Raw genomic sequence first — 12,426 nt, 5'->3', positions numbered from 1 at the left:
CTACGAAGACTTGATCCCGTGTGCAATGCTAGCGCGTCTGATATTGCGTGTTCAAATCACGTCGGGATCAATTTATTACTGACTTTAGTTAGCAATCAACAGAATCTTTGAAAAAGTTGAAATTTGGTTTTCATTGACTCCCGCAATGGTAGCACGTCTGACTCCAGATCAGAAGGTTGCGTGTTCGGATCACGTCCGGATAATTATTATTAACTTTAGTTAATAGCAATCAACAGAATATCGTTTGAAAAAGTTGAAATTGGGTTTTCATTGATCCTGTGGCGCAATGGTGTAGCGCGTCTGACTCCAGATCAGAAGGTTGCGTGTTCGAATCACGTCAGGATCAATAAATTATTATTAATTTTAGTTAGAAAACAAACAGAATCTTAATGTGAAAAAGTTTAATTTTGTACTCGTTGATCCCGTGGCGCAATGGATTAGCGCGTCTGACTCCAGATCAGAAGGTTGCGTATTCGAATCACGTCGGAATCAATCATTCTTTAATCGTGGTTTTTCCGTTTTGCCTGTAAACAAATTATATCAAACACGTGGCGCATCTGACTCTTTGTCACTGCATAAGATGGTGTTTAAATTCGAATCATGTTAATGGGTTCAAATTACCCTTGCATGGTATTTTGTCCACACAAAAAGCATACGAAATGTCAATTAATGTAAGAAGGCTAAGTGAATACAACATTTTGAAATTGTTTGGTCATTTTTGTACAAAAAATCTTTTCGATCGAGTTAAATTACTTCACATAATTGTTTTCATGAACAAAACAGGGACTAAACCTGAAGTCTAAAAAACAATATTCTTGTTTCCCAGAAGATTTCATATTATAATGTGAGTCATTTACAACAGGTATTTATAGCAAATAATGAGGTTGGCGTTTTCTGTGTTGGCTTTCGGTTTCCATGGCAACATTTCATCATCACTGCACACAATAATCGGCTGGTGTAATCATCTGCAAGGTCCACAGTGAAATGAAGTCAGATATAAAAACGTTTATAAAATCACTTTCACTAATTGTGACTCCGTGGCGCAATGGTAGCGCGTCTGACTCCAGATCAGAAGGCTGCGTGTTCGAATCACGTCGGGGTCAAAAGGTAAATTTTTACCATTTTTGTCTGCTGGGAATGTTGTTTGTACGAAAACAGGGAAAAGAATGCCAGACTTTTAAGAATGTACCATAACAGAAGAAACACTCTCGTTTTGATTACACCAAATTTCTAAATCATTTGTTTTGAACATGTAGGGGCCTAATCTATAGGCTTAAAAGTGGTTCAGTAATTAAAGGAAAATTACAGAATTTGTACGAAAAAAATTCGTCTATAGATCACAGACGTACAAAAAAATGTACATAAAACTTACATGCTGTAATGATGAAGTTTCTGTCTGTGTTATTTGATGAGAAATAATTAAGCTAACTTCCTGTTTGGAGTTTATCGCTCAGTGAGCGATTTATTCATCGATGTCATGGAAAAATAATGTGTGATCAGTTTTTGCACAAATTTCTCGTGTCCCAGACCAGATGGCCGATCGATCTCAATTTTCTACAGGTTTGTCAGTTTATGTATTTCATGGTGGGCACTATAGGTAATATTATTCAAAATAATTGTTAGCATACAAACTTCCTTGGCAACGAGCAATTGTTGATATAAAAAGGTGTGAAAAACAGCTTCCTCTGCCCGAAGTAGCGTAGTCTTTGCTTTGACAATAGCCAAATGTGAGTGCCCTGCGTACACTGTTGTTCTGAAATAGGCCAAATTGAAATTGTTATGATCACTGGAAACTGGTTTTTGTTTTCACAGTTTACCCCTGAGTTTCCAATTGTTCTTGCCTAGTTGCTATGATAAGTCTAGATCAGTCATCAACACTCAAACTCACACTAGCTGTGAGTTTGAGTGCAGCTTCCCCAGTGATGAGGCTTGGTGTTGTAAGCACTGGCCATATTTTAGTGAAATTGCCATCCTATAAAAATGTTCTCCATTGAAAAGCACTACGAGTAAGACACTTGTGGCAATAATTGATGTACAGAAAGAAAAAAAAGTTGCGCACCAGCTAGATTCTGTCCCCAATACGGCAAACTGTGTACAAACTACCTCTGGTAGCGCCCTCTTTTGAAACATCCTCCTTCAGCCTACGTAATTTCTCATAAAAAAAATATGGAGGACGGACGGAATCTCTGGACAGATTATGACACAGCTGTGTATACGTGGCGCGCGGTGTTAGGGATATTACCAAAGCTATAGTATCTTTGATATTACGCACTCATAATCAAATGCATGCATTACTCAGTAAGTAGTCGTGGCCGAGCGGTTAAGGCGATAGACTAGAAATCTATTGGGGTCTCCCCGCGCAGGTTCGAATCCTGCCGACTACGCCATAGTTTTTTTTTTTTACTTAACTTTTTGTTTTAGGCTACTGATTTTAGTTCGCCTTTTGGCGGCATCCCTCTCCTGCGGTTTTTTAGTCGTATCTCACATTCCTTTGTTTTTCGTAATTCTGACGTTTACTGTAGTAGTAGGCCCCTACTGTATTGTTGTTTATAGGAATGAACAAATAAAAAACAATAAAAAACATTGTTTATGAAAAAATGGTTTTCGAATGTTATCGATCGGGGAGGCAGGCCCCGCCCCCACTTCCCCCTCCTGCATATTTTTTTGTTTTATGCATGCGGAGCATTTAGCAGTATAGCGCCCTCAAGAGCTACATAAAGTATTAAAGGGAATCTTCCCTAAAATGTCGTCGCTCTCGGATTTCCGTGCATTATGGTTTTAATTTTACCAATCTAAGTTGTTTTTTAAAAGAGATATACGTAGTCATTGCCCACCAAAATAAGGTAAAGTTTTCTTTTCTTTGAATGATTTATTAGGTGTATTTATGTTTGATTTTTTTTGTCTCTCTGCTTTGTTTGCACAGTCTAGTCAAGTCATCGATTCAATAATGATCATCATGCCACGGTCCTACTACTTGCCGTCAACTCGCCGACTTGCCGTCAACTCGCCGTCAACTCATTTTAGTGCCGTCAACTCATTAAATTTACATGAAAAATCTATAAAAAGGGGGCACGGAAGTGTTAAGTCTGGGCTAAACTACATATTTCTCATGGTTTTCGGTACAAAGTCATTCACAAAAACGACTTTGTGTTGATAAAAAAAAAGTACCAATCATTGACATCTTGGGCCAAGACTAATCATTGTGAAAAAGCAAGATGGCGGCCGACAGTTTTTTGGCTTCGAGAATTTTTTTTCACGAGAAAAAAAATTAATTTTTATTCCGAAGTATGACCTAAAACTTACGCGAATGCTCTTTGAGCTGATACTTTACAGTTCTATGCTTCTTTAGTGGATTTTAAATGTATATTGGTGGAGTTGACGGCGAGTTGACGGCGCAAGTGAGTTGACGGCGAGTTGACGGCAAGTAGTAGGACCCTCATGCCAATGTATAAATGTCATTCAGACCATACAGTATCATATTGGAGGAAGGAGTTCAGTTATTTACGTTGTATGCGTTTGTTAGCGTGATCATGACTAGCATTTATTATTACTTTATTCTTTGAAAAGAAAAAAAAGGATTTCTGTTTTACTTCACGTAATCACTTATTGAAATCTCATGACATCAGAAATTTTGCAGTTTCATTGATTGATTTATTTTATTAATAGGCCTAATTAAGTTTTTCAATTTCATAATTAAACTATATTTTACTTTTTAAATTAGTGCTAATAATAGTGGTTATTAAATATTGCTATATAAATTTGGTCAATTAAAATTAAATTGTTTTAACATTATAAATACAGATTAGGCTGTATTAATTTGGAAATCAACAACAAAAAGATGTAAATTTTTAAAACAGACATTTCCTAATACAAAAGCTGGCCCCAAATAAATAGTGATAATAAAATAAACATGATATATTTGACACTCCACTTCGTATCCTTTAGATCTTGGGATCAAAATCCGGCATCTTTTTCTAAAAACATCTTTTTCTTCAAAAGAAAAATGACAGAGATTTGCTTGATTTCACAGTACAGTAGTAAAGCCTAAAGCCATTTCATGGTAGCTATCTAAAATCTAGCAAAAATCTAGTGTAGAATTGTTCTTATATGGACCTTTATCATTTTATGCACTGTACAATCTTTTAGTGGCAAGTCCAAGGCCAATGAGTAGATTAAGGAAATTGGGAAAATACCTTGGTGAAGTTGATCAGATAAGAACTTGTTACTGTGTGTCTACTGACAATTTGAGTCCCATCTTCTACTTCGAGCATGGAGGTAGCAATTGAGTAGTTTATAGTCTACTTACTAATAATGAGTCCACCTTACAATGCCTCAAATCATAGCACATCAGACCTTGTGTTGTGGCCCAAATTAATTGTGACATAAAAGATGAAACTCTTCTTAATCACAAATATTATATTAACTATATAAATGTGGAATGTTTTTAATCATGGCTTTGTTTTTTTATTTATTGAAGAACTATCAACCCAAAGAGGCCTTCACTTTCAAAGATGGATAAGATTCTTCTAGGAATTGCTGCCTCAACTCATCCTGAAGGGGTCAAGAGAGCGATTATAGAAAGAGTCGTCAATTCAGCAAATAAAGCTCCTCCAGAAGAACTAGTGACTGCCCTCCTTGATATCTCATCTCATTGGATAACAGAAGATGAGTCCACTTTCTTGCAAGACATGGGTCGTCAGCTGTTTCATGCTTGGGCTAAACACAATCAAACCATCTTTGAAGAATTCTTCAACCGCAGATTTCTTGTTGGAATCCTCAGCTCTGAGACTCCGCATCCGAGTCGAACAGTTCGATTCATCCATGAAGGAATGAAGATGCTTCAAAACAGGGCAACGGCCTCTAAGATAGTACAGATGCAAGTTGTGACGCTACTTAAGAAACACACTGATCTTGCCACGGTAGTTGAAGTCAGTCATCTTCTCTTGGCGTTTCCGGAATGTCTACCTAAAGCTACTGCTGTCGTACTACTTTGCATCGCCGTCATCGAAAACATTGGTGCCATGCAAGTCGCTCCTACTGAAGCTATCATGAAACACAACTTGGAGGGGGTCATTCATGTTGGTGGTCTGTTACATCATGTCTGGCATGAGAATATAACGACTGTTATCCCATCACTTGCAGCCGTCTTTAACATTATCTCAACCTTACCTTCAGGAGAAATTCATCCTCCATCAGTCGCCCTTGGTGCACTCGTACAGCATGTTCCCGTTGAACTTATCGCTATGGTAACCAAGAATGCAGCTTCTGATATGTCCATCGTGGATGAGAGAATGACCACTGCGCTGACCAGAATGATCGAGTGGCTGTCATGGCCAAGAGTTCAGAACATCGACAAATGGATCATTTCATTTTTAAAGAATCTAGCCCTGGCACAGAAGTTCAGCATTCTGATTAATGTGACTGTTGCCTGTGTCAACAAGGTAAACAGAGTTCTTTCAGTATAATTCTCTACTGGGGCCCAATTTTATAAAATTTGTTTGCAGATGTTTAGGCTTGCGGAAAGGACAAGAGCAAAGTTTTTAATTCACAAAGCAAAAGGCACACCAACTTGCTGGTAGTTCTTCTTGGTAGATTAGTGACGCAACAATTCAACTCAAATATGAATGTACGTACACCCTGTAAAATCCTCTCGACCAATTTGATATGACCATACCTTTGGCTTGAGCACATTTCTGCTAAACTAATATAAGCACACAACCTTGCCAACCACCAGTATACAGCATGTACCCACAAACAGACAGAGAATGTGCTGTCATCTATTAATGAACACCGATTTCAGATTGACATGTTATGAAAATGGACCAAGAATATTGCGTGTTTTCCTCACAGTTTGTTGATCGCTTTTAAATCATTCTTAAATTACATTATAATTTGTCTGCAGGTGTTTGTGAGGTTATGTTTCCCAGTCATCAGGGAAAGTGCCTTGCCAGTTCTGACGCACATGCTGCTTAGCTTCCAGCATTCACCGGAAGCTTTCCACAAGGTAACCTCAAACTCAAGGAAACTGGCATGTCGTGACAGCGGTTTCATGCATGGAACTCAAGCAATGGTGGCTAAGTCATTGAGGTTGTGGGTTCAAATCCCATTCATGACACTTGTGTCCTTGATCATGACACTTAAATAGAATTACTTCTCTACATCCAAGGGTATGGGTACCTGTGAAGGCAGAGATGGTTATTGTGATTGATTTAGCTTGGTGCACACAGATTTGGCAGCACATGCTGTATACTCCCCAGGGAGCTAAAATTGTTTAAGGAATGAAACAAATGGAATGAAATAAATGGCGCAATGAGCATTCCTATACAAATGCACTATATTATAGCGGTGTTTACCAGTTTGGGGAGGGGCAAGTTTTTCCTTTCTTGAGGGCACTGTGTACAGATCTGGATTTTTTCATCAAAATTAGGGGGGGGGGGGGGCGATGGTTGCTGCTTTACTTTAAGTATTACAGTGTTTTTTTAAATAATACTTATTGTTTTTCCCTTTGGCACCTATAGATTGTTGCTCATGTACCCGAGTTAATGAAGCGCTTGAAGGCAGAAAAGTCACCGTCCAGTCAAGAATGTAATCAGAAGATTGCCGAGTTGGTCTACTGTCTGATGTATCAACATGCGGGCTATCCTGATCTTTATGAACAAGTCTTAGACGCTCTCAAGGTACTAAAGGTCACAACTTTGTAAAGGGTCATTAGTTAATGTCTGTTTTACCTTGAAGCGTTTTATTCACCCCATGTTTGAACCCAAACAGATTAGGCACTTTGGTTAGAGTAAGCCCCAAGTTCTCATGAAACTAACATTTGGGTTTTTGTTTTATATCAACATTTTATTTGGTACAGATTGTGATTTAGTAAAGACTGACTAAAAACCATGCAGTGCTATAATCAACTGATATGGTTTCTCGTTCATTGAAAAGAGATGGGGTTCACCCCATTGTTCCTGGTATGGTTGGCTACATATTGCGCCACAGCACCTTGTAAATTATTACATGGTAAATTATTAAAGGAATTGGTATAATACTTCAAAAACATAGCTCCACAATACCTTGCAGGAAAATACTGAATGTTAGAGCACCTTGAGCGTCACTGAGTGACGGATATAAGTGCTATATGAGAAGCCACCATTATTCATCATGGTTGGTAGAGATTGTTATTTAGTAAAGACTGGATGTGAAAGTGAAAACTATGCAATCCCACATGAAATGCATGCAAATCCAGAGTCAACTGTGTTGCATAAACTGTATGCACATTTAAGTTTCTACATAAGAAACTACCAATGAGTGTAAACTAATAAATAAACTGACTTGGTGTCTCCTTGATCGTTTCCTCAGGACATTCCTCGACCTACAGAGGAAGCCATGAAAGAGACTCTAAAGCTAAGTGCTTGGACCTCTGGAGCATCTGCAGACTCTACTTTGTCAACACGGTTCCTTCCTCGGTCGGAAACGGGCAAGACTGGATTGGTCAACTTGGGAAATACATGCTATATGAATAGTGTTCTACAAGCTCTATTCATGACTAGTGGGTGGGTTTTCACAAATAAATTTGCAAATACATTTTGTTTTCAAAATTTAAAAAGTACAGTCATTGGCTTGTTTTTGTCAACATAAAGCTGATTTATGGACAGAATTATAAAGAAAGATACAATAAAAGTAACATGTGAAAGTTTCAGCCCAATACAGTGTCTACTTGCTGAGACAAACCAAACCAAACTTTTTCTCAAGAACAATCAAATCCATCCATGTTTAGCGAGGTGAAAGCTGGTACCAACAGCATCTCTGGCCACAGCAATCATGAATGGACACAAACCCTCTGAAATCTGAGATGCATGAATCATTTTTCAGACACAATCAATATTTGTTGGTGAACAGTTATCCAAATCTTATTACTTCAAAGGGAATCCTTCTTCAAAACAGTTTATACTATCAACAGCTGTAGTGTTTCTCGCTAAGTAATTTTTCATGGTTATTAGATTTTAATAAACATTAACCAATATTAATCAATCTAGGTATGACCTATCCTTTAAACAATGGAATAGTTAACCCTGATTTTATCTGTAACACTAATGCAGGACGTTATGTGTTTTCCGAACTGGCTACGGCTTCATCAGCCATTGTAAACCCCCATTAGAGCCTATGCTCAAGCCAGAGCCAACACTATTGCATAGGTTGTATGCATAGCAAAGTTTCCACTTGTGAATCTACATGTACCAATGAATCTAAACTAATAAGTTGTAAACTACTCTAAATATATTAATGCCTTCTTTTGGTATCCCGTTTCAGATTTCATGAAGACATAATGGCATGTCCTATATACAGTCCTCAATGTGTGCTTGCTCGATTGCAGAGTACTTTTGCATTCTTAGCCCACACACAGGTAAGGACATGGTGCCAGAATGAAATGACTTCAGTAACGATTTATAAATTTAAGGGAATACTGAAAAGTATAAAATAGTATACGTTTGTTTTCAAACGAAGTACATGTTGATATGTTCTTTCAACATCATTTTTTCAAGCGTATGCTGATATTACTATACGTTATCACACAAGTGCAAATGGAATATGGGGGAAATTTGCTTCTGGGTACTATATCCGACCCCGACAAGGCTAAAGGCCAAATTGGATATTGGACGCCTATGCACTATATGTGTTCGTATTCCATGACCGCATATTTTTGAAAATTTTTTGATAAATTTATCATCAGGCAAACTGGCCTGAAGCTTTACAATAGTGCAAAATGTGGAGTTTAAACAACACTAGTCAAGCCACGTTTAATGGAATTTTCCATCTTTCAGCTGATGAAAATATTCTCAACATTGCACTTATAAACACTTGTCATTTATATAGCACACTATTGTTGCCATGGACTGACCAATCACAATAGATGATTGAAGTTTGCTTGAAGATAACAGGTTTTGAATGCAGAATGTACTATGTATGTTTGAAGAAAAGGGGAAAAACCAAAGCAATCTACTTATAATAGGAAAACAGTTTATTATAAGGGAAAAACAAATATGTACGAGCGCTTATTTGATTATTCATTTGTTGCTTTTTGTTTTTACCAGAGAGCTGCCTATTCTCCTAAAGAGTTTCTTGTTGCTTCACGGCCTCCTTGGTTCACCACAGGCACACAACAAGATTGCTCCGAGTTTCTGAAGTACCTCCTTGACAGGATCGAACAAGAGGAAAAATCCATCCGGAAATTTGAGGCAGATGTGCAGCGAACCAGAGAGAAGGTTGACCGAATGAGGAGAAAGACTGCAAACAAAAAGGAACTGGAGGAGGAGAAAATGACGACAGAGGAAGGAGACGATGGGACGGGGAAGAAGATTCCAGAGTCAGGAAAACCGGAGAAGAGAAAACCAGATGCAGACTCCTCATCAGTTCCTACCCAGTTAAGAAATGAGGACGTTAATATGGAGGATAGAGGACATGATGGACAAGAAGATGGTGCGAGTGAAGAAATGAAAGAAGTAGGTCAAACTCAAGAGGTCGATTGCAGAGGTACAGCAATGGAATCAGCAGAAGGCAAAACTGAAAGTGATGAATCCTTTATATCACTGGATCCGTGTAATTTGTCCGATCATGGGAATCCGGTTTGCTCTCCGAAAGAGGACATTCATCCTCCAGAATCTCAATCCACAGCAGACATCATGGAAGACTTGAGACATGCTAAAGCTTCTGTAGATACTAAGGCAAAGCTGCCCGATGCCGAAGCCAAGAAAACAGTACCTGAACCAAACACAGGGCCATCCATTGTTGAGAACTATTTTGCAGGAAAATCAGTCACTCGCATCTGCTGCTTAACCTGTAATAGTGTATCGAGTAGAACGGAAGCATTCTTCGATATCCCTCTTGCCTTTCCCGGATCGGATACAACGAGCAGCATGCGGGGAGGCGAGAGCTGTCTCAACAAAGACGAAGGGAACAAGTCGCTTGCGCTGGCTGCCGACAGGTTAGCTCAGGAAGAGATTGCCTCAGGGAGTAAACAGTGGGAGTTAAACGGTGGGGCTGCTGCTTCTACATCGGCCGTTAAAGACATATTGTCAGGACCAGGGCAAAGTGGAGAGGGTATTGAATCCTCTGGAACATCTCCGAGTACTCTCGAGGAACTCCTGGTTCATTATCTAACTCCAGAACTCTTAACCGGAGATAATCAGTACCACTGTGAGAAATGCAAATGTCTCAGGGATGCGGAGAAGCGCATTGAGATCTCCAAGGCTCCTAAAGTACTTGTGTTGACTCTAATGAGATTCTCATACGATGTCAAGACACAGAGACGTTGCAAGATTTTGGCGGATGTCAAGTTTCCCAAAGTCTTGAACTTGGTGTTGAGTCATCGAAGCAAAGATGCAAATGAAGATGAAGATATGGACGGGGAAGTATTGACAGGAATGGATGTAGGCGACCTGAGCCACGATGCTCCTTGCTCAAAGAGATTGCGGCAGAATAGTGAGAGCATCAGTACACCTTGTGAAGGGGACGAGGATAGATTTCAATTTGCCTTGTGTGGTGTCGTTGTACACTCTGGTGTCTCATCAGAAAGTGGGCATTATTACTGCTATGCAAGGAATTCAAGTTTCTTCGACGATCCCAAACTGAAATCTAAGCAAGCTTCCCAGCAAGAGCCCGAAGCTGGCGATGGTAAACTACAGAACCAGGGCAAAGAACCTGAAGAACTTGACCTCCTGCCGGATCAGTGGTATCTATTTAACGATAGTCGGGTCTCATTCTCATCTTACGACTCCTTTGGTAATGTGACTAAGCGCTTTCCCAAAGACACTGCGTACGTTCTTTTTTACAGACAAGTGCCTGAATCTGCTAAGCAGTTGGGGTACCAGACTGTAGCCGGAATGCCAGCAGTTGAGACACGGGACAAACCCTTGAGAAAGGATCTTCAAGAAGCTGTTAGTAAGGACAACGCTCTCTATCTGAAGGTAAGAACATGAAAATAAGTTGCTGAGTATCATAACGTACAAATTTAGATAAATAAAGGTTTTCTCTCCTAATTTCAACAAAAATCCATTCATTTTAATACCCACCACATTCAATTTTATCTTGAAAATGAATGTTCCATTGATTCAGCATTCAACAGTCAATAGGAGTATTTGAACTCCACTAGTTTAGCATACACTGGTCAAATAAGATCATTAAAAATTTCATTAGGCTAAAAGACTCGAAGTTTAATTTTGTAAAAGCCAGCAGCAAGAGCTGGTCAACCATCATCATCTTTATTCGTGAACAAAACCCCTTTGATTGCGTATAATTTTCACTTATCTCCTATAATTTTTGTATTTAACCAGGAGCGTGAGCTGGAGGCCCGCACGATAGCTCTAAGAACATCTCAAGGTGTGGAAAACTATTCGTCAAATAATCGCAACTTTGACGACAGAAATGATCCACCGAGTGGCTGTGGTGGAGGAGGTGGGGGAATGGAACAACCAAGATTGGTCTTCTAGCCCACTCCAGGAAGGTTCATTTCACAAAATAAAATCTTTACATAGACGTTGTTCTAGTATTAAAATGGATCCAACAACAAATCAAAGAAATGTTCATAGGTTGGTTCTTTAGTCCCAACTCCCTCCAGTGAGAACTAGGATCCTTCCTCACTTCTACAAAATCCATCATCATTCAGTAACTCAAAACCCCAAACTATTGGACTCCGATTTGGGTAGTATACATAATCCAATGCAAAGCACAATCAGTTTACTAGTGCAGTCAACAGTCCAACACCATAGTAACTCAACACCCAAATTGTTGGACCGTGATTATGGTGGTATTCCTGATCCCATGTTAAGCATAATCAGTTTACTATTGCAGTCCTCACTAATAATTCACACGGCTTAAAACAACAACTTTTTTATTTTCAAATCTAACTTAAATTGCAGCAGTTTTTTTCTTTCTTCCCCAAAACACATGGATATAAACATTTCTTTAGGTTTCTTGTAGAAAAAGTTTGTTTGTATCAAAGAGTGCAATAAGTGGAATAATTTTGAAAGTAGTTGAACTTACTCAAGTATATATCGTGGCTACTCTCAACAGATTGAATTGCGAATATTTATTATTTTCTTTCATTCAAAATCTATGCAATTTGTCAGTGAACATGTAAAAATGTACCCAGTTTCCCTTGTGGTCTATTATTTGATACATGTATTTAAAAAATAGAAATAGCCTGGCACTTTGACCTTAGCAGAGGGCCAGGGTCTTTAAGCTGTAGAGAAAGACTCGTCTAGGGTCGAAACCAGGCTATTTACTTTTATGCATTAATACCATGATAGGTCCTTTTTGGTTGGTAAGCAATTTGCAACAGCTAATTCTATTTTGTCATGTATTTATTTAAGCGGATTGACAGTTGTTAAAATCCTACCGATTATTGTTAATGACTAACTGCTAAAGTATTTAAGAAATTTA

At 38.7% G+C, this 12,426-nt stretch overlaps 1 protein-coding gene and 4 non-coding genes across 6 annotated transcripts; all 5 read left to right on the top strand.

The window, feature by feature from the left end:
* Positions 1-272: 272 nt before the first annotated feature.
* Trnaw-cca lies at positions 273-346 on the top strand. Its single transcript has one exon. It is a non-coding gene; the product is annotated as a tRNA-Trp (tRNA).
* A 72-nt stretch (positions 347-418) lies between these two features.
* On the top strand, positions 419-492 carry Trnaw-cca. Its single transcript has one exon. It is a non-coding gene; the product is annotated as a tRNA-Trp (tRNA).
* Positions 493-1,031: 539 nt separating this feature from the next.
* Trnaw-cca lies at positions 1,032-1,103 on the top strand. Its single transcript has one exon. It is a non-coding gene; the product is annotated as a tRNA-Trp (tRNA).
* A 1,199-nt stretch (positions 1,104-2,302) lies between these two features.
* Trnas-aga lies at positions 2,303-2,384 on the top strand. The gene has a single exon. It is a non-coding gene; the product is annotated as a tRNA-Ser (tRNA).
* Positions 2,385-2,737: 353 nt separating this feature from the next.
* Positions 2,738-12,016, top strand: LOC117293447 (ubiquitin carboxyl-terminal hydrolase 38-like). 2 transcript variants are annotated; one of them, XM_033775785.1, is made up of 8 exons: positions 2,738-2,843; positions 4,478-5,441; positions 5,903-6,004; positions 6,519-6,677; positions 7,348-7,541; positions 8,299-8,392; positions 9,081-10,952; positions 11,319-12,016. In XM_033775785.1, the coding sequence occupies exons 2-8, from the start codon at positions 4,512-4,514 to the stop codon at positions 11,472-11,474; spliced, it is 3,507 nt and encodes a 1,168-aa protein (XP_033631676.1). In that variant the 5' UTR covers positions 2,738-2,843; positions 4,478-4,511; the 3' UTR covers positions 11,475-12,016. The 2 variants fall into 2 exon arrangements, with proteins under 2 accessions (XP_033631676.1, XP_033631674.1); XM_033775783.1 differs by lacking the exon at positions 2,738-2,843 and adding an exon at positions 3,440-3,508.
* Positions 12,017-12,426: the final 410 nt, after the last annotated feature.

Source organism: Asterias rubens, chromosome 8 (genome assembly GCF_902459465.1).
Source record: "Asterias rubens chromosome 8, eAstRub1.3, whole genome shotgun sequence".
Lineage (NCBI taxonomy): Eukaryota > Metazoa > Echinodermata > Asteroidea > Forcipulatida > Asteriidae > Asterias > Asterias rubens.
Note: the sequence above shows the minus strand (reverse complement) of the source record. Positions and strands in the feature narration are given on the sequence as shown.